The sequence below is a fragment of the Oncorhynchus keta genome, chromosome 37, assembly GCF_023373465.1.
Source record: "Oncorhynchus keta strain PuntledgeMale-10-30-2019 chromosome 37, Oket_V2, whole genome shotgun sequence".
NCBI classification, from domain to species: domain Eukaryota; kingdom Metazoa; phylum Chordata; class Actinopteri; order Salmoniformes; family Salmonidae; genus Oncorhynchus; species Oncorhynchus keta.
In genome coordinates this window covers 13256605-13279837 of record NC_068457.1, presented here as the reverse complement: position 1 = coordinate 13279837, position 23233 = coordinate 13256605, and the positions used below count along the sequence as shown (strand labels likewise).

Below are 23233 nucleotides of genomic sequence, written 5' to 3'. Positions count from 1 at the left end.
AAAAGCAGAAGAATAACTTCAGATTAAATAATGCTGTAATTGAAAATTGTACACCCAATGCCCCTTTAAGAGCAAGCATTGATTCACCAAATATGTTGTTGTCTTCCTACGCTATTCAACCCCCATAATCAAACAAACAGTTTACAAGGCTCTCATCCTATAGATCATATATTGCAAAAAAAATGATCTGAACATCGTATCAGTACGAAACTGTTGCAATGTCTGTGCATCGCTAATCAATATCCAAAACCAGCAAGTTTTGTCTTCGAACTTACACAGTATCATCTTCTCTCTTTCGTGAAACCAATGGGAGGTGTTACGTCAGAGGAAATGGTGTTGCAGTAGTCCAGTGTGTTATGCCGGAATAATGAGAAGCCAATCCGGGGAGCTTTGTGTTCACACTGCCCTAAAAAAGTGAACCGGACAGTGGAATTCAAGAGAACCGAACTCAGACCACCTTTTGAGATGGTTTCAGTTCGGGTTTGCTTCAGGGGCACTTTTGAGGGGTCTGATTTCATTTGGAGTGTTTACACTGCACACAAAAAATCTGCAAAAATGGTCTCAAAGGAACCAAGTGTGAAAGCACCCAAAGAGATTGGATATCAAACCTCCATAATTCCTGGATATTATCTATGAGACACATTCATGGGATGAGGCTATTCTCTTCTAATGAGAAATGAATGGTAGGCTATGCCTGCATCCCAAATGGAACCATATTCCCTAAATAGTTCACTACTTTCAAGCATGGGCCATAGGGCTCTAGTCAAAAGTAGTGCATTTTGATGTAGAATATATGTTGCCAAGATGTATGTAGGGCACATAGGTTCTATCCTTGACAAGCAAAGAAACAGGTACAATGGAAGGTTATTTCACTGGAGAATCAGATTTTAGTGGGATAATGAAATAATGCAACTATAAGATGGCACAATATGCTCAATCATCCTGAACTAAGCACTACACACAATGTGTGTGTGTGTGTGTGTGTGTCAGTGACTTAAGAGTGCAGAGCTGGCATTATCAAGTGGGTCAAAGGTTCAGGTTGAAAACAGTGTGGGCAGCCTGCTGACTGACTGGTTTGCTGGCTGGTAAACTCTTAATTAAAGTGACCACACAGATGTCCCATCTGCCACTGCGACCACCGCCACACATTACTGGCTCCCATGTAAACATAATAATCCAATGAGAGGCCAGGTACACACACATGCAGGGATACACGCAAATCACACACACACACACACACACACACACACACACACACACACACACACACACACACACACACACACACACACACACACACACACACACACACACACACACACACACACACACACACACACACACACACACACACACACACAATAAACACACAAGCACACACGCACCCACACCCGAACCCACACCCGAACCCACCGATGGAGCCAGACACTCCAACATACAAAAACAAACATTATGAATTCAACAAGCCACTGAGTCTCTAAAGCCTTTTAGCTCCTCTGTGTCTGTCACTGCAGGGAAACCTCCTTTAATAGGCACTGAAAAGTACAGAAACAAGAGCAATATAATGTTTTAAAAAAAACAAATTTCTAGCAATCCTTGTTGAAATTACTGCCATCCACCACTACTGACAATGAGCAATAGAGGGAGAATTACACCAGCAATGCCAAGCACTTCATCTCCTATAGCGTGTGGTGGGAAGGTCTCTTTTCGCTGAGCATTATAAGCACATAATGGAATCCCTGTCTACATTGTTCTTCCACAGTCTAGGGGCCGAGGAGGCATGCAGTCATCCACAGGAGTCACAGCCAATAAGAACAATCCGTCTGGAGAGAGGCAACCGCCCGGCGACGGAAGCATCTGTCACAAAGGGACTAGAGCAGGACCCAATCACAGATAGGCCTAATATATTTTTTCCCCTACACACATACATGCACAACCAGTCTAGCCCGCCTCACTTATTCGGGCTATGGGACATCGGGCATCGTTATGCTAACTCCATCAGCTGATGCATTGGTCCGCGCCAGTGATAGCCCAGAATATAAACAGATCTGAGATCGGCCGGGAGTCTGGATGATGTGACAGAACACATAATACGGCTATGGCTGGTTGAGTCAGACACTGATTGGGGATCAGACTGATGGCAGACATAAATGAGGCAGTCACAGAGGCAGTCAGGGAAGGGCGAAATGAATAGGGACAAAGATTGGAGACAGGCACTTATGTAAACATGATACGATGTCGCCCCCGCTCACTGACTTCTATTAGATCTCTGTGTTGAATGATCTGTGCCTGACTCCTCAGGCATTATTCCATATTAGGGGGGGCAGCTAGCTACTATACAGATACACAATAGCATGTCTGAGCTGACTGTGTTCTCCGTGCTGACTGCAAAATCTAATCCATACTGTACGCCCACATGGATAAAGGAATTCCGCGACAGAATGAATATGTTGATGGATACGCATATAGATATATGGTGACAGGATGCCACAGCCAACGCTGAGCATGATACAGAGTTGTGGGGCATGGGTATGTTGAGCTCGTGGGCTGGAATTACAATGGCCCGTGCTGATGGTTTAACCACTACTGGTCCATTAAGTTTGACACCATATAGAATCATTGGGATATAAGTTCATTAACATTTCATTGATGTGCATTGCAGTGTGTTAGCCATCAAAGCTGTTGTGAATGTGGTTGAGTGAAGCGGGTGAGTTGCCATAGTAGCCATTACACTGTGACACATCTGACATTCCTTGGAGGCGTGGGTCCGAATCCCACTTCTGACACCATTGTTGCGATTTTGGGGGATGCTTAAACTCCAATCGCCTTGACCAAGGGCAGCGACAGTAGCCACTGGCCCACAAACACCCTTGGTGTTTGCGGTCTTAAGAACGTCAGACTTCTTACAATACTACTACAAAACTTAGAGAGGAAACACTTATACCATTGTTAGACTTGTACCATAGCTGTAATGACCCCATAGTTAAAACACTACATGACAACTATGACGACCCACAGAGTTCAGAGGTCATTCTGAGCAACTAACTCCAGACAACTAACTCCAATACAATGTCACACTATTTTAATTAGGACAGATTTTCCTCGCCCAATTTAAAATGGGAAGATCAGCGCTCATTCTAAAAATCCACGGGTTATTCTCGTGCGGCAGTGCGTTGAATGACTATCTCCTAATTATGACATCAGTTCTGAGCTGAGTGGTGAATTTGCTTACGTCACACCTCAATGAGGCTGCAGTAGGATGTAAATGATCCTATAGTAAAGGGGGAAACGGACTCTCGCCGCAGTTGTCATTCTTCGCGGTCAGAGAACTGACAAAGACTTCATCCTTCCTTCATTTTAAATGTTGGAGAAAAAGAAAAAAATGTGTCTTTCAATACAGTCAAGGTTGACTGATGAAGTGATACACCAAGAGATGAATGAAGAGACGGTTTGAGGAGAGACGGTTTGCAATTAAGATTTCTCAACACAAAGGATTTAAAAACAGAGATGGCTGTGTAAATTAAAATTGGCCCCTAGTTTGAAACCCGTGGCAAAGTCTGTGGCATTAAAATCTTTGGCATTATGTCAATGAGTATGACAATGCAATCTGATTGTAGCATAGACAGAATTTATCTAGGCCTATATAGGTTGTGTCTGACCTGTGTCGTGCTACAGTGGTACAGTAAGCTGGTGGTGCCTACTGGTCTGTTGTCATGGAAACGTTGCCATGGCGCGTGGGACGGCGGTGTGTGTGTGTGTGCGCTCATGTCTGTGCCTGTGTCAGTGTGTATGTATATATGCATGTGTGTGTGTGTGTGTGTGTGTGTGTGTGTGTGTGTGTGTGTGTGTGTGTGTGTGTGTGTGTGTGTGTGTGTGTGTGTGTGTGTGTGTGTGTGTGTGTGTGTGTGTGTGTGTGTGTGTGTGTGTGCGTGCGTAGGGTCTGCATGTTACCTGGAGAAGTGCTGCTGTAGCGAAACCATCTGCGTTCGGCCCAGCTCCGACTCGTCCGTCACCTCCCGAAGCCGCTTCTCACTGTCCAATCGCAGGCGTCGCTCTTCCTCTAGCACGTGAATCAGCTTTTGTCGCTGTGGGAAAAAGGACAGAGTCAGGTCGGCTGCTGGTTGTCAGCAAAACAGCTAAATGTAACAGGTGTTGTTACTAGTCAACAGGCAGAGAGATAGAAAAGCCACCAGCAACATAGACCAAAGTCTGTGACTATCTACATGTCACAAATATCTATTTCATAATATCTATTTCATAATTTCAATTTCATAATATCTATTTCATAATATCTAGTTCATAACATCTGTGTCATAACATCTATATAACATCTACAGTTGAAGTCAGAAGTTTACATGTACTTAGGTTGGAGTCATGAAAACTCGTTTTTCAACCACTACACAAATTTCTTGTTAACAAACTATAGTTTTGGAAAGTCAGTTAGGACATCTACTTTGTGTATGACACAAGTCATTTTCCCAACAATTGTTTACAGACAGATTATTTCACTTATTATTCACTGTATCACAATTCAAGTGGGTCAGAAGTTTACATACACTAAGTTGACTGTGCCTTTAAACAGCTTGGAAAATTCCAGAAAATTATGTCATGGCTTTAGAAGCTTTTGATCAGCTTATTGACATAATTTGAGTCAATTGGCGGTGTACCTGTGGATGTATTTCAAGGCCCACCTTCAAACTTAGTGCCTCTTTGCTTGACATCATGGGAAAATAAAATAAAATCAGCCAAGACCTCAGAAAAAAAACATTGTAGACCTTCACAAGTCTGGTTCATCATTGGGAACAATTTCCAAATGCCTGAAGGTACCAAATTCATCTGTACAAACATAAGTATGCAAGTATAAACACCATGGGACCACGCAGCCTTCATACTGCTCAGGAAGAAGACGCGTTCTGTCTCCTAGAGATGAACGTACTTTGGTACGAAAAGTGCAAATCAATCCCAGAACAACAGCAAAGGGCCTTGTGAAGATGCTGGAGGAATCAGGTGCAAAAGTATCTATATCCACAGTAAAACAAGTCCTATATTGACATAACCGGAAAGGCCGCTCAGCAAGGAAGAAGCCACTGCTCCAAAACTAACTTAAAAAAGCCAGACTACGGTTTGCAACTGCACATGGGGACATCATACTTTTTGGAGAAATGTCCTCTGGTCTGATGAAACAAAAATAGAACTGTTTGGCCATAATGACCACCCGTTATGTTTGAGGAAAAAGGGGGAGGCTTGCAAGCCGAAGAACACCAACCCAACCGTGAAGCACAGGGGTGGCAGCCTCATGCTGTGGTGGTGCTTTCTGCAGGAGGGACTGGTGCACAAAATAGATGGCAGGAAAATTAGGTGGATATATTGAAGCAACATCTCAAGACATCAGTCAGGAAGTTAAAGCTTGGTCGCAAATGGGTCTTCCAAATGGACAATGACCCCAAGCATACTTCCAAAGTTTTGGCAAAATGGCTTAAGGACAACAAAGTCAAGGTATTGGAGTGGCCATCACAAAGCCCTGACCTCAATCCTATAGACAATTTTTGGACAGAACTGAAGAGTGTAGAGCAAGTGTAGAGCAAGGAATCCTACAAACCTGACTCAGTTACACCAGCTCTGTCAAGAGGAATGGGCCAAAATTCACCCAACTTATTGTGGGAAGCTTGTAGAAGGCTACACGAAACATTTGACCCAAGTTAAACAATTTAAAGGCAATGCTACCAAATACTAATTAAGTGTATGTAAACCTCTGACCCACTGGGAATGTGATGAAAGAAATAAAAGCTGAAATAAATTTCTCTCGACTATTATTCTGACATTTCACATTCTTAAAATAAAGTGGTGAATCTAACTGACCTAATACAGGAAATTCTTACTAGGATTAAATAGCAGGAATTGAGTTTAAACTGAGTTTAAATGTGTTTGGCTAAGGTGCATGTAAACTTCCGACTTCAACTGTATATTAAGACATCCATATATATCGTCAACTTCCCATGGCCTTGTAGTCTATGTTGATGCATCCACTACAATGTTCACTTTCAATGACACATATGATGAAATGTACATTACACTTCTATTGTAAGACAGCCATAGTCAGCTACCCATGGACTTGGTGGCTATATGCTGTGTAGGAGGCAGATGGCGGTTGGGCCAGTATCTGAAAAGTTGCTGGTTTGAATACCCGAGCCAACAAGGTGGAAAGAATCTCTCATTCTGCCCTTGAGCAAGGCAGTTAACCCCCAGCAACAACTGCCCCGGGCGCCATTGACGTCGGATCTGAGGGATTGGGTTAAATGTGGAAGACACACTTCGGTTGAATGTATTTAGCTGTGCAACTGACTAGGTATCGCCTTTTCCTTCCATCCTTTTCGAGGCATCCCCTATAACTATAGCCTTCACTGGGAATGAGATATATCATGGAATGTCCATAAAACGGTTATCAGTATCTGCGTTTATTCGAGGCACGATTTCCCTTTGCTATAATCACAGCCCCTAATATTGTACTGTATGTTATAGTGTTCAAGTGAAGAGGAAATTCAGCCACTCTTGGCAGACATGAGGAGGATATGCCCAATTTCCTCTTCAGTTTTCTCCTCAATTCATGCACATTAGTTGGAGAACGAGGTAGGGACAGTGTTCGTTTCACTTGGTACCATTATTGTGTTCAACACAGTGTCACGGCCTCTGTTTTGTCTAACCAGAAGTAAACATCCTTATATTTTGGCAATAAGCTTATTACACCCTCGACAGAGGGAGATGGTTGAGTGGGTGAACCTACTGTACGGCTAAGAGGCTTACTCAGCATGCAGTGATCAATCTGTCACTTACTGTAACTAGGTAGATTTTGCCATATGGAGACAGATTATAGTTAAGTTAGTGCACTAACTTTCTCCAAATCATGTCTTCAGTGTTAAAGTATCTTCAAGATAAATCCCCAAACTCAACTAGCTTGTGGAAGTTTAGATGTAAAGCAGGCAGTGTTTGGCCCCACAAAACTTTATCACAGAACCCCAACATTATCTTTGACTCGAAACTTCTTCCTTGACATGGTCATGCAGGAAGGCAGGCAGGCCGCATAGCCTTTGAAGTGTAGAATCTGAAACGAGGACAGTTTCTTCTTTTGGAGTAACTTCTGAGGCTTCAGGACATAGTGCATGTTCCAATTAGGGTCATAGAAGAAAATGGGATGTTCAGAAGCTTTTCTGCTTTTAGAGTCTCTGTGGCAAAAGTTGATCATCTTTCAGCAGTGAGCCTGCAGTGGAGTCTTTAAAAACCATGTTTAGTAAAGACAAATCTAGCATTAGTGCAGTTGTTTTCCACTGTGATTCTAGCAGCAGGGTTTAAGCTTTAACTTACACTGAGTGTACAACACATTAAGGACAGCTGCTCTTTTCATGACATAGACTGACCAGGAGAATCCAGGTGAAAGCTATGATCCCTTATTGATGTCACTTGTTAAATCCACTTCAAATGGTGTGGAGGAAGGAGAGGAGACAGGTTAAAGGAGGATTATTAATCCTTGATACAATTGAGACCTGGATTGTGTATCAGGGTTAGGTGTCACGATCGTCGTAATGAGCGGACCACGGGCAAGCATGATTGAAGTTCCACATCTTTATTTCAGTGAAACTTTACACAAAAACAATACACCAATAATGAAACGTGAAGAAGTGGTGCACAAACACAACACAATATCCCACAAAGCAGGTGGGAGATAGGGCTTCCTAAATATGATCTCCAATTAGAGGCAACGATTACCAGCTGCCTCTAATTGGGAACCATACAAAACCACCAACATAGAAATACACATTCTAGAACACCCACCTAGTCACACCCTGACCGAAACCACTATAGAGATTCCAAGGGCTCTCTATGGTCAGGGCGTGACATTAGGTCAGAAGATGTACAAGATTAACTTATTACCCCAGCTGCAATAGGATTGTGAGTTTGCTCATTTTTTTAAAGCATACTCACAATACTATTGCAGCTGGTTGCCTTACAATTGTATATTTGAATCAACAACTTTTTATTATCACAGTGCAGAGTGCTGCATTACACTGGGTATCCATTTTGTGCCATGGCAACTGGGACGGCTTTAGGAGCTCGAATTAGAAACATGATATTGTTCTCCTGAACTGTAGAATTACAAATGCAAATAGATGTTATGAAATACAGTTGAAGTCGGAAGTTTACACCCTAGCCAAATACATTTAAACTCAGTTTTTCACAATTCCTGACATTTAATCTGAGTAAAAAATCCCTGTTTTAGGTCAATTAGGATCACCAATTTTATTCCTGAGCTCTTGTCTGATTTCTTTTGATTCAAGCAAAGATGCACTGAGTGTGAAGGTAGGCCTTGAAATACATTTTCTGGAAATTTCCAAGCTGTTTAAAGGTAGAGTCAATTTAGTGTATAATAAATGTATGACCCGCTGGAATTGTGATACAGTGAATAATAAGTGAAATAATCTGTCTGTAAACAATTGTTGGGAAAATGACTTGTGTCATACACAAAGTAGATGTCCTAACCAACTTTCCAAAACTATAGTTTGTTAACAAGAAATGTGTGTAGTGGTTTAAAAACGAGTTTTAATGACTCCAACCTAAGTGTATGTAAACTTCCGACTTCAACTGTATATTACTATATGGATGTCTTACTATAAGTCTTACAATATGAATGTCTTACTATAAGTCTTCTTATGTCTTACTATAAGCATGAATAAGTCTTTCTATATGGATGTCTTATAAGTCTTACAATATGGATGATGTCTTGGATGTCTTACTATAAGTCTTACTATAGCAGTCTTACATAAATATGGATGTCTTACTATAAGTCTTACAATATGGATGTCTTCTTAGTCTTTATATGGATGTCTTACTATAAGTCTTACAATATGGATGTCTTACTATAAGTCTTCCTATAAGTCTTACAATATGGATGTCTTACTATAAGTCTTACTATAAGTCTTACTAATGGATGTCTTATGTCCATAAGTCTTTCTTATATGAATGTCTTACTATAAGTCTTACAATATGGATGTCTTATTATAAGTCTTACTATAAGTCTTACAATATGGATGTCTTACTATAAGTCTTACAATATGGATGTCTTACTATAAGCATGTCTTACCATAAGTCTTTCTATATGGATGTCTTACTATAAGTCTTACAATATGGATGTCTTACTATAAGTCTTACTATATGGATGTCTTACTATAAGTCTTACAATATGGATGTCTTACTATAAGTCTTGCTATAAGTCTTACAATATGGATGTTTTACTATAAGTCTTCCTATAAGTCTTACAATATGGATGTCTTACTATAAGTCTTACTATATGAATGGATGTCTTACTATAAGTCTTACTATATGGATGTCTTACTATAAATCTTACTATATGGATGTCTTACTATAAATCTTACTATATGGATGTCTTACTATAAGTCTTACTATATGGATGTCTTACTATAAGTCTTACTATATGGATGTCTTACTATAAGTCTTACTATATGGATGTCTTACTATATGGATGTCTTACTATAAGTCTTCCTATAAGTCTTACAATATGGATGTCTTACTATAAGTCTTACTATATGTATGTCTTACTATAAATCTTACTATATGGATGTCTTACTATAAGTCTTACTATATGGATGTCTTACTATAAGTCTTACTATATGGATGTCTTACTATAAGTCTTACAATATGGATGACTTACTATAAGTCTTACTATAAATCTTACAATATGGATGTCTTACAATATGGATGCCTTACTATATGGATGTCTTACTATAAGTCTTACAACATGGATGTCTTACTATAAGTCTTATTATATGAATGTCTGACTATAAGTCTTATTATATGAATGTTTTACTATAAGTCTTATTATACGAATGTCTTACTATAAGTCCTACAACATGGATGTCTTACTATAAGTCTTACAACATGGATGTCTTACTATAAGTCGTATTATATGAATGTCTTACTATAAGTCTTACTATATGGATGTCTTACTATAAGTCTTACTATATGGATGTCTTACTATATGGATGTCTTACTATAAGTCTTACTATATGGATGTCTTACTATAAGTCTTACAACATGGATGTCTTACTATAAGTCGTATTATATGAATGTCTTACTATAAGTCTTACTATATGGATGTCTTACTATAAGTCTTACTATATGGATGTCTTACTATATGGATGTCTTACTATAAGTCTTACTATATGGATGTCTTACTATATGGATGTCTTACTATAAGTCTTACTATATGGATGTCTTACTATAAGTCTTACTATATGGATGTCTTACTATATGGATGTCTTACTATAAGTCTTACTATAAGTCTTACAACATGGATGTCTTACTATAAGTCTTATTATATGAATGTCTTACTATAAGTCTTATTATATGAATGTCTTACTATAAGTCTTACAACATGGATGTCTTACTATAAGTCTTACAATATGGATGTCTTACTATAAGCCTTACAATATGGATGTCTTACTATAAGCCTTACTATATGAATGTCTTACTATAAGTCTTACAATATGGATGCCTTACTATATATATAGATGGATGTCTTACTATAAATCTTACTATATGGATTTCTTACTATACGTTTTCCTATGTGGATGTCTTACTATAAGTCTTACTATATGTCTTACAATATGGATGTCTTACTATATGTCTTACAATATGTATGTCTTACTATAAGTCTTACTATATGGATGTCTTACTATAAGTCTTACTATATGGATGTCTTACTATAAGTCTTACTATATGGATGTCTTACTATAAGTCTTACTATATGGATGTCTTACTATAAGTCTTACTATATGTCTTTCAATATGGATGTCTTACTATAAGTCTTACAATATGGATGTCTTACAGGTGCTTTTACACCTGCATTGTTTGCTGTTTGGGGTTTTAGGCTGGGTTTCTGTACAGCACTTTGAGATATCAGCTGATGTACGAAGGGCTATATAAATAAATTTGATTTGATTTGATTTGATGTCTTACTATAAGTCTTACTATATGGATGTCTTACTATATGGATGTCTTACTATATGGATGTCTTACAACATGGATGTCTTACTATAAGTCTTACAATATGGATGTCTTACTATAAATCTTACTATATGGATGTCTTACTATATGGATGTCTTACAACATGGATGTCTTACTAGAAGTCTTACTATAAGTCTTACAATATGGATGTCTTACAACATGGATGTCTTACTATAAGTCTTACTATATGGATGTCTTACTATATGGATGTCTTACTATATGGATGTCTTACAACATGGATGTCTTACTATAAGTCTTACAATATGGATGTCTTACTATAAATCTTACTATATGGATGTCTTACTATATGGATGTCTTACTATATGGATGTCTTACAACATGGATGTCTTCCTATAAGTCTTACAATATGGATGTCTTACTATAAGTCTTACTATATGGATGTCTTACTATATGGATGTCTTACTATATGGATGTCTTACAACATGGATGTCTTCCTATAAGTCTTACAATATGGATGTCTTACTATAAGTCTTACTATATGTATGTCTTACTATAAATCTTACTATATGGATGTCTTACTATAAGTCTTACTATATGGATGTCTTACTATAAGTCTTACTATATGTATGTCTTACTATAAGTCTTACTATATGGATGTCTTACTATATGGATGTCTTACTATAAGTCTTACTATATGGATGTCTTACTATAAGTCTTACTATATGGATGTCTTACTATAAGTCTTACAACATGGATGTCTTACTATAAGTCTTATTATATGAATGTCTGACTATAAGTCTTATTATATGAATGTTTTACTATAAGTCTTATTATACGAATGTCTTACTATAAGTCCTACAACATGGATGTCTTACTATAAGTCTTACAACATGGATGTCTTACTATAAGTCGTATTAATATGAATGTCTTACTATAAGTCTTACTATATGGATGTCTTACTATAAGTCTTACTATATGGATGTCTTACTATATGGATGTCTTACTATAAGTCTTACTATAAATCTTACAATATGGATGCCTTACTATATGGATGTCTTACTATAAGTCTTACTATATGGATGTCTTACTATAAGTCTTACTATATGGATGTCTTACTATATGGATGTCTTACTATAAGTCTTACTATAAATCTTACAATATGGATGCCTTACTATATGGATGTCTTACTATAAGTCTTACAACATGTATGTCTTACTATAAGTCTTATTATATGAATGTCTTACTATAAGTCTTATTATATGAATGTTTTACTATAAGTCTTACAACATGGATGTCTTACTATAAGTCTTACAATATGGATGTCTTACTATAAGCCTTACAATATGGATGTCTTACTATAAGCCTTACTATATGAATGTCTTACTATAAGTCTTACAATATGGATGCCTTACTATATATATAGATGGATGTCTTACTATAAATCTTACTATATGGATTTCTTACTATACGTTTTCCTATGTGGATGTCTTACTATAAGTCTTACTATATGTCTTACAATATGGATGTCTTACTATATGTCTTACAATATGTATGTCTTACTATAAGTCTTACTATATGGATGTCTTACTATAAGTCTTACTATATGGATGTCTTACTATAAGTCTTACTATAAGTCTTACAATATGGATGTCTTACTATATGGATGTCTTACTATAAGTCTTACTATATGGATGTCTTACTATATGGATGTCTTACTATATGGATGTCTTACAACATGGATGTCTTACTAGAAGTCTTACTATATGGATGTCTTACTATATGGATGTCTTAATATAAGTCTTACTATAAGTCTTACTATAATTCTTACTATATGGATGTCTTACTATAAGTCTTATTATATGAATGTCTTACTATAAGTCTTACTATAAGTCTTACAATATGGATGTCTTACTATAAGTCTTACTATAAGTCTTACAACATGGATGTCTTACTATAAGTCTTACTATAAGTCTTACAACATGGATGTCTTACTATAAGTCTTACAATATGGATGTCTTACTATAAGTCTTACTATAAGTCTTACAATATGGATGTCTTACTATATGGATGTCTTACTACAGTGGTAAGAAAAACTATGTGAACCCCTTGGAATTACCATGATTTCTGCATAAATTGGTGATTAAATTTGATCTGATCTTCATCTAAGACAACAATAGACAAACATAGTGTGCTTAAACTAGTAACTCACAAATGTAGCATTTTTATATGTTGTCTATATTGAATACATCATTTAAACATTCACAGTGCAGGTTGGGAAAAGTATGTGAACCCCCAGGCTAATGTCCTCATCCGAAAGCTAATTGGAGTCAGGAGTCAGCTAACCTGGAGTCCATTCAATAAGGCGAGATTGGAGATAGCGCTGCCTTGCCCTATAAAAAACACTCACAAAATTTAAGTTTGCTATTCACAAGAAGCATTGCCTCAAACAAAAGAGATCTCAGAAGACCTAAGATTAAGAATTGTTGACTTGCATAAAGCTGGAAAGGGTTACAAAAGTATCTCTAAAAGCCTTCTCTAAATGTTCACCAGTCCACGGTAAGACACATTATCTATAAATGGAGAAAGTTCAGCACTGTTGCTACTCTCCCTAGGAGTGGCCATCCTGCAAAGATGACTGCATGAGCACAGCATGTTCAATGAGGTTAAGAAGAATCCTAGAGTATCAGCTGAAGACTTACATTAATCTCTGGAACATGCTACCATTTCTGACAAGTCTTCAATATGTAAAACAATAAACAAGAATGGTGTTCATGGGAGGACACCACAGAAGAAGCAACTGCTGTCCAAAAATAAAATTGCTGCACATCCGAAGTTTGCAAAAGAGCACCTGGATGTTCCACAGTGCTTCTGGCAAAATATTCTGTGGACAGATTAAACTACAGTTGAGTGGTTTGGAATGAACACACAACTCTATGAGTGGAGAGAAAAAGGCACAGCACACCAACATCAAAACCTCATCCCAACTGTAAAGTATGGTGGAGGGAGCATCATGGTTTGGGCTGCTTTGCTGCCTCAGGGCCTGGACAGCTTGCTATCATCAACGGAAAAATGAATTCCCAAGTTTATATAGACATTTTGCAGGAGAATGTTAGGCTATTTGTCTGTCAATTGAAGCGCAACAGAAGTTGGGTGATGTAACAGGACAATGACACAAAACACAGAAGTAAATCAACAACAGAATGGCTTCAACAGAAGAAAATACGTATTCTGGAATGGCCCAGTCAGAGTCCTGACCTCAACCCGATTGAGATGCTGTGACATGACCTCAAGAAAGAAGTTCACACCAGACGTCCCAAGAATATTGCAGAACTGGAACAGTTTTGTAAAGAGGAATGGTCCAAAATCCCTCTTAACCATTGTGCAGGTCTGATCCGAAACTACACCTTGGGTTGAGGTTATTGCTGCCAAAGGAGGGTCAACCAGTTATTAAATCCAAGGGTTCACATACCTTTCCCACCCTGGACCTGTGAATGTTTACACAGTGTGTTCAATAAAGACATGAACACGTATAATTGTTTGTGTGTTATTAGTAGGTTTGTCTATTGTTGTGACCTAGATGAAGATCAGATCAAATTGTATGACCAATGCAGAAATCCAGGTTTTGCTTTTATAAAAGGGTTCACATACTTCTTCTTGACACTGTATGGACATCTCCCTATATGGACATCTCCCTATATGGACATCTCCCTATATGGACATCTCCCTATATGGACATCTCCCTATATGGATATCTTATAAAAGCACAAGTCCCATCTTCTGACTTCTGTCTGTTCTATGTACTGTTGTCCTGAACAGGGTCAGTCAGACTGCATCTGGATAGAAACTCTAAAAGAGGCCTCCTGGGTAACGCAGTGGTCTAAGGCACTGCTTCGCAGTGCTAGCTGTGCCACCAGAGATTCTGGGTTCGAGCCCAGGCTCTGTCGCAGTCGGCTGCGACCGGGAGGCCCATGGGGCGGCGCACAATTGGCCCAGCGTCGTTCGGGTTAGGGAGGGTTTGGCCGGCAGGGATATCCTTGTCTCACTGTGCACTAGTGACTCCTGTGGCGGGCCGGGTGCAGTGCACGCTGACCAGGTCGCCAGGTGTACGGTGTTTCCTCCGACACATTGGTGCAATCTATTAAAAGATATATAGGTATAAAATATTTACCTTCGTGGCTATCACATATAAAACATGAGTTCATTTGAAAAAGCAAAACTTAACAAAGCTTTTTAATCATCATTATGTTATTTCTGATATATGCAATACTACCAAGATCTTGTTCATTAGGTTGTCCACTGCATGGTAACAAAGATGGAATTGAAAGCAGACAATTTCACAAGATAAGTATTGCAGGGCCATCTAGTGGCTATTGAACAACACACTAGCTCAAGCAGCGTGCAGGAGAGGAACTAACCAAGGAGCCTACTATAGCACAAACCAGGCTCCTTACCACATGAATGACACATTTCAAACCTCAATATATACTACAGAGGCCTTAATATAGCAAATCTGTATTACTCTCAAATCAAAATACCTATATAACTGTACATCAAATCAACCCATATACCAAATCAAATCAAATCAAATTGTATTTGTCACATACACATGGTTAGCAGATGTTAATGCGAGTGTAGCAAAATGCTTGTGCTTCTAGTTCCGACAATGCAGTAATAACCAACAAGTAATCTAACTAACAATTCCAAAACTACTGTCTTATACACAGTGTAAGGGGATAAAGAATATGTATATAAGGATATATGAATGAGTGATGGTACGGAGCAGCATAGGCAAGATACAGTAGATGGTATCGAGTACAGTATATACATATGAGATGAGTATGTAAACAAAGTGGCATAGTTAAAGTGGCTAGTGATACATGTATTACATAAAGATGCAGTAGATGGTATCGAGTACAGTATATACGTATACATATGAGATGAATAATGTAGGGTATGTAAACAAAGTGGCATAGTTAAAGTGGCTAGTGATACATGTATTACATAAGGATGCAGTCGATGATATAGAGTACAGTATATACGTATGCATATGAGATGAATAATGTAGGGTAAGTAACATTATATAAGGTAGCATTGTTTAAAGTGGCTAGTGATATATTTCCCATCAATTCCCATTATTAAAGTGTCTGGAGTTGAGTCAGTGTCAGTGTGTTGGCAGCAGCCACTCAATGTTAGTGGTGGCTGTTTAACAGTCTGATGGCCTTGAGATAGAAGCTGTTTTTCAGTCTCTCGGTCCCAGCTTTGATGCACCTGTACTGACCTCGCCTTCTGGATGATAGTGGGGTGATCAGGCAGTGGCTCGGGTGGTTGATGTCCTTGATGATCTTTATGGCCTTCCTGTAACATCGGGTGGTGTAGGTGTCCTGGAGGGCAGGTAGTTTGCCCCCGGTGATGCGTTGTGCAGACTTCACTACCCTCTGGAGAGCCTTACGGTTGAGGGCGGAGCAGTTGCCGTACCAGGCGGTGATACAGCCCACCAGGATGCTCTCAATTGTGCATCTGTAGAAGTTTGTGAGTGCTTTTGGTGACAAGCCGAATTTCTTCAGCCTCCTGAGGTTGAAGAGGCGCTGCTGCGCCTTCTTCACGATGCTGTCTGTGTGAGTGGACCAATTCAGTTTGTCTGTGATGTGTATGCCGAGGAACTTAAAACTTGCTACCCTCTCCACTACTGTTCCATTGATGTGGATAGGGGGGTGTTCCCTCTGCTGTTTCCTGAAGTCCACAATCATCTCCTTAGTTTTGTTGACGTTGAGTGTGAGGTTATTTTCCTGACACCACACTCCGAGGGCCCTCACCTCCTCCCTGTAGGCCGTCTCGTCGTTGTTGGTAATCAAGCTGTTGTGTCGTCCGCAAACTTGATGATTGAGTTGGAGGCGTGCGTGGCCACGCAGTCGTGGGTGAACAGGGAGTACAGGAGAGGGCTCAGAACGCACCCATGTGGGTCCCCAGTGTTGAGGATCAGCGGGGAGGAGATGTTGTTGCCTACCCTCACCACCTGGGGGCGGCCCGTCAGGAAGTCCAGTACCCAGTTGCACAGGGCGGGGTCGAGACCCAGGGTCTCGAGCTTGATGACGAGCTTGGTGTTGAATGCCGAGCTGTAGTCGATGAACAGCATTCTCACATAGGTATTCCTCTTGTCCAGATGGGTTAGGGCAGTGTGCAGTGTGGTTGAGATTGCATCGTCTGTGGACCTATTTGGGCGGTAAGCAAATTGGAGTGGGTCTAGGGTGTCAGGTAGGGTGGAGGTGATATTTTTTTTATTATTTTTTTTTAACCTTTTTTTTAACCTTTATTTAACCAGGCAAGTCAGTTATTCTTATTTTCAATGACGGCCTGGGAACAGTGGGTTAACTGCCTGTTCAGGGGCAGAACGACCTTGTCAGCTCGGGGGTTTGAACTCGCAACCTTCCGGTTACAAGTCCAACGCTCTAACCACTAGGCTACGCTGCCGCCCCAGCGGTTAGTGTGAATATCAAATCAACCCCTATACCCTACCCATAGTCACTACTAATGGTTAGTGTGAATATCAAATCAACCCCAATACCCTACCCATAGTCACAACTAATGGTTAGTGTGAATATCAAATCAACCCCTATCAACCCCTATACCCTACCCCTAGACACTACTAATGGTTAGTGTGAATATCAAATCAACCCCTAGACACTACTAATGGTTAGTGTGAATACCAAAACAACCCATATACCCTACCCCTAGACACTACTAATGGTTAGTGTGAATACCAAAACAACCCATATACCCTACCCCTAGACACTACTAATGGTTAGTGTGAATACCAAAACAATCCATATACCCTACCCCTAGACACTACTAATGGTTAGTGTGAATATCAAATCAACCCCTATCAACCCCTATACCCTACCCCTAGACACTACTAATGGTTAGTGTGAATATCAAATCAACCCCTAGACACTACTAATGGTTAGTGTGAATACCAAAACAACCCATATACCCTACCCCTAGACACTACTAATGGTTAGTGTGAATACCAAAACAACCCATATACCCTACCCCTAGACACTACTAATGGTTAGTGTGAATACCAAAACAACCCATATACCCTACCCCTAGACACTACTAATGGTTAGTGTGAATACCAAAACAATCCATATACCCTACCCCTAGACACTACTAATGGTTAGTGTGAATATCAAATCAACCCCTATCAACCCCTATACCCTACCCCTAGACACTACTAATGGTTAGTGTGAATATCAAATCAACCCCTAGACACTACTAATGGTTAGTGTGAATACCAAAACAACCCATATACCCTACCCCTAGACACTAATGGTTAGTGTGAATACCAAAACAACCCATATACCCTACCCCTAGACACTACTAATGGTTAGTGTGAATACCAAAACAACCCATATACCCTACCCCTAGACACTACTAATGGTTAGTGTGAATACCAAAACAACCCATATACCCTACCCCTAGACACTACTAATGGTTAGTGTGAATACCAAAACAACCCATATACCCTACCCCTAGACACTACTAATGGTTAGTGTGAATACCAAAACAACCCATATACCCTACCCCTAGACACTACTAATGGTTAGTGTGAATACCAAAACAACCCATATACCCTACCCCTAGACACTACTAATGGTTAGTGTGAATACCAAAACAACCCATATACCCTACCCCTAGACACTACTAATGGTTAGTGTGAATACCAAAACAACCCATATACCCTACCCATTGTCACTATTACCCTGCTCCTAGACATTACATTTGAAACCCTACTTCTTCAAAGAGTATCTTAAATAATCCCACAGCACCCTTCCTCGTACCACCTCTCCCCCTCCCCCCAAAGTGCCTAACACTCGCACTTGACCCCCCCTATGGTATTGATGACTAAGATATGTGGTTGTCTTAAGATGGATGCACTAACTGTAAGTTGCTCTGGATAAGAGTGTTTGCTAAATGACAACAATTAAAACATGTTAATGTCTAAAAGAGAAAGACAAAGTAACACTGAATGAAAAAGGTGCCCCACGCTACTGCAACACCACAACCAGGACAGTTTCCAGACAAAAAAAATATAATAATAAATTAAATACAAAACAATGATAAAACAGTTTTTTTCTCAAGGGGGGCTTTTGGCTCCTTCAGTTGTGAGGCCAGTGTGTTAGAGTTGAAGCCGTCCAATAAATAACCATGTTTCACTCTAACTCTGTGACTTGGTCCAAGACTTTAATCCGCTGAAGCAGTTGAGCATTAAACCCTATTCACAACTAAAACCAGCCCCAGCTCTTCAACACGGCCGTAAATCCAGGGATACTATGTGGAGCGGCTTTTACGCACCAGGGAGCCTCTCCATCACAGGTAATGGCTGCCGTAAATAACACGCCACTGCAGGAACATAAACCCACTATCACAGGGCTGGTGCCAAGTTAGAGCTGGACCAAACCCAAATGAGTTCCTTCACCATGACTAGTTAGACCGGAGTTGAACAACTGAACATGAGTTTGAGTAATCGCTTTAGAAAGTTTAGTGACCTTTTTGGAAACTAGACCTTTTCTCTTTCAGAAGAGATGGGTTTTCTATCATAAGAATGAGCCAACTCTAACATAAACAGGTTTAAACAAAAATATCTAAATCAGAAAATTAAAGGTAAATTGCGGTATTTTGATCTAATATTTAAGGGATTCAAGGAGTTAAAAGCCAATTGACAAAACATATTGTACTGGACTTATTGCAACTTATATGACTTGACATAAAAAATGTGTCGACCGATTGTTCAAATACCCACACTAATTGCCTAAAGATGTTTACTGTATGTTAAAATCACCTTTATATGCAAAGGTCCAATTTGCCTCAAACACAACTGCAAATGACACTGTTCAGTGATTTGGCCTGGGTTCCTACAATTGTCCATTGTCCCTGCCTTTTGTTCACCACATCTACTTAAAAACACCCCAGGCACAACAACCATGCAATAAAAAATAAAAAAATGGATCAGCCCCAAATGGCACCCTATTCCCTACATACTACTCGATAATCTCTCTAAGGGCCCTGGTCAAAAGTAGTGCACTACATAGGGAATAGGGTGCAAGTTGGACCGCCGAACCTACGTCTGCATACTAAGCCTTGCCAAGAGCTTCGACAACAACACACTTATAACAGCATACATTATATTAAAGGCAGTCTTCTGCTTTTGTTCAATGTATAATTTCTGCCATTTAACAAGGCCCAGATCCGTTAAATCCAACTTTAACATATCTTTATGTTGCCAGAAAATCCTAGCGAGACATTACAGTATTTCACAGCTGAAGTATTTACTGTCCACAGACTTTATATGCGTATGGCAATTGGCCTTGCCCAGTGATAGCAAGCCGGATAATTGAAAGCATACTCTAACGTGCTAATACCAACCACGAACATTAAGCTGAACATTAAGCTGCAGCTAGACTAGACGACATTCAGTATTGTCAAAAAGAGGATCAACTCGATGTGAGGAAAACTGTTCAGGCAATCAGTAGAAAAACTAGCATAAGCATTCTTTCTAAAGCAATATTTACTTTGATGTCTCAAGTGACAAACAAAAGGATTATACCTCTGATTATGATTAGCTTGCATGGCAGTAACCTGTCTGCACGGATGTTCTTCCCTCTCTGTCCAGTAGATGGCCTTCTCTTCCCAAAAAAACATATCTGTCAAGGCCCATATACACAATGTGTCTCAGAGTAGGAGTGCTGATCTAGGATCAAGTCCTCCTTGTCCATATGATCGTATTCATTAGGATCTAAAAGGGAAAACTGATCCTAGAACAATAATGAATCGGTTACTTTTGTCACATTTAATGTCTCCTTTACTCTTATCAGGCATATAACCTGTCAGATGAGATGCATTATGGTCCTGCTGACTCCTCAAGGTTTGGAGAGTGGCTCTGCCTAGGGATTGTAGCTGGGTATTCAGGATTAACTTTGAACTCAATGGGATTATCATCCTATTACCTGGGAAGGTAGGGCGGGGAAATAAGCAAGGCCAGTGATTTCATCCAAATATTACTACAGCATTGTTCGGTGAAGAGTGAAACATTGGACTACCTAGAATACATTCAACCAAACTGCGTCTTCCGCATTTAACCCAACCCCTGTGAAACAAGGCCCGGGATATGGAGCTGGGTGTATGCATACGATCCATCATTATCAAAATATATACATATGATATAAACATAGAATCCTAACTTCAAATCATGTCCCTGTCATAATATACAGCATATGTAACTGGTCTTGATTGCTCCATGCTACAGTAAAATTACACAGTCCTAGCATGGCCGTGTAATTCTACAGCATTGTGTTGTCATTTATTCATAAGGGACAGACAGACAGGGTTCTCAGTAGTGAATTACTGGACCTTCCGTAACCCCCTGATACCCCTCCATGATCCGGAGGAGATTTTAAATTAATTAGAGACGACTGCGTCTCTCAAGGCCACATTGTGCGCCAGCTGCAGTCTGTGCAATGTTATCAGTGTGTGTGTGTGTGTGTGTGTGTGTGTGTGTGTGTGTGTGTGTGTGTGTGTGTGTGTGTGTGTGTGTGTGTGTGTGTGTGTGTGTGTGTGTGTGTGTGTGTGTGTGTGTGTGTGTGTGTGTGTGTGTGTGTGTGGGGGGGGGGGTCAGGAGAGAGAGGGTAGTATGTGTGTGTGTGTGTGTGTGTGTGTGTGTGTGTGTGTGTGTGTGTGTGTGTGTGTGTGTGTGTGCCCCTCTCTCACTCAATAATCTCTTCATTACACAGTGCACCTCAGTATGAGGCTGGGAGGCTCTCGCTGCATCAAAGGTCTGGAGAATATCTCCTTGGCCCAGTACCGCAACACAAACATCAGGGACACAAAGCCCCGTGCAGTTTCCTCCTCCTTCATCAATAATACATGCAGTTTACTGTCTGCCTGTCTGCCTGCCAGGCTGGCAGTATATTGACCAGCCTGGATTCTGCTGGAAGAAGTGTAACAAGGGGATTTGTCTGACTGGCAAACTGTAGGCTAAACAATGTGTGTTCACTACAATACAGAATACAGGTATTTACATGCTATTATGACAACAACAACAACCAAATGCTTTAAAAAGTAGCATGTCATGTAGCATGTAATGTAGCATGTCATCATGTAGCATGTCATGTCTCATGTCATCATGTAGCAGATCATGTAGCATGTCATGTAGCATGTCATGTAGCAAACCATGTAGCATGTTTGCCTGAAGTGCCTTTACTCTCTTAGCCTAATTGCACTGAAATACTACATTTTCTAAATAACAATTTAATTTCAGGTAGGTTCTTAGTAGTAGCCCTGCCCTTGGTACATTGAGCAGAGAACAATTACCATAAAATCCATATTTAAATTGCAATATCAAATATGATTATATTCTTGAACATGGCCATTTGCTACAATAATACTTATCTTCAAAATACAGAGGATGGTGTAAACTGAACCTCATGCTATTCCCTAGAAATCACTGCCCCACAGGTCCCTAGGGAGTCCATAAATTCAATTATCATGCAGGGCAAACCATTACGTTAGAGCCTGGCTATTGCTCTCACGTAGGCAGCCACTCCGGATGTACAGTATACACAAACCCCGGGATATGGTAAACCGTATGAGTGGCCCATTTATCATTGCCAAGGGACCCACACCCTGTCCATCCACACAGAGAATGAGAAAGAGAGAGATAGAAAGAAAAAGAGAGAGAGACAAAAGAGAGGCACACACACACACACAGAAACTTAAGGCACACACGCGCGCGCAGAAACGTAAGCACACACACACCCCAACCCCCCCACCCCACCACACGTGCTCCGTCCAGAGACTGCTGGCTCTGTGGAGATGCGATTTAAGCTTGGCTGTCACCCATCTCAATGAGTGAAACCACTATGGGAGAGAGGGATCCCAGTGATGCTCCCCATAGTGGTTTCGCACATTGAGATGGGTGACGAGGGGTGACAGCCATCACTGGGATCCCTCTCTCCCAGCACATGGCTGATAAGCCCCAATCTGTAGAGACAGCACCTGAGTTCCCAGCGGTCCCCTCGGTCCCCAGTCCCTCACCAGTGACAAAGATCCTCCAAACAGCTGTCAAAGGCATCTCCATGCTGTCTCCACACAGACGTCAGTCCACCACACAGACTTCAACCATAGACATACAAGGAAATAC

The 23233-nt window shown here is 40.0% G+C and overlaps 1 protein-coding gene across 5 annotated transcripts in view; it reads right to left on the bottom strand.

Annotated features, from left to right (window-relative positions):
- The window catches only part of LOC118370232 (nck-associated protein 5-like), a 189520-nt gene that overhangs the window by 71989 nt on the left and 94298 nt on the right, over positions 1–23233 (bottom strand). For 4 of the 5 annotated variants that reach the window (XM_052499227.1, XM_052499226.1, XM_052499228.1 and 1 more), the window contains one exon: positions 3952–4085. In XM_052499227.1, coding sequence (XP_052355187.1) covers positions 3952–4085 — 134 coding nt within the window. Of the gene's footprint in view, positions 1–3951; positions 4086–20641; positions 20720–23233 lie in introns of those variants that run through there. The other variant, XM_035755150.1, reaches the window with a different exon arrangement.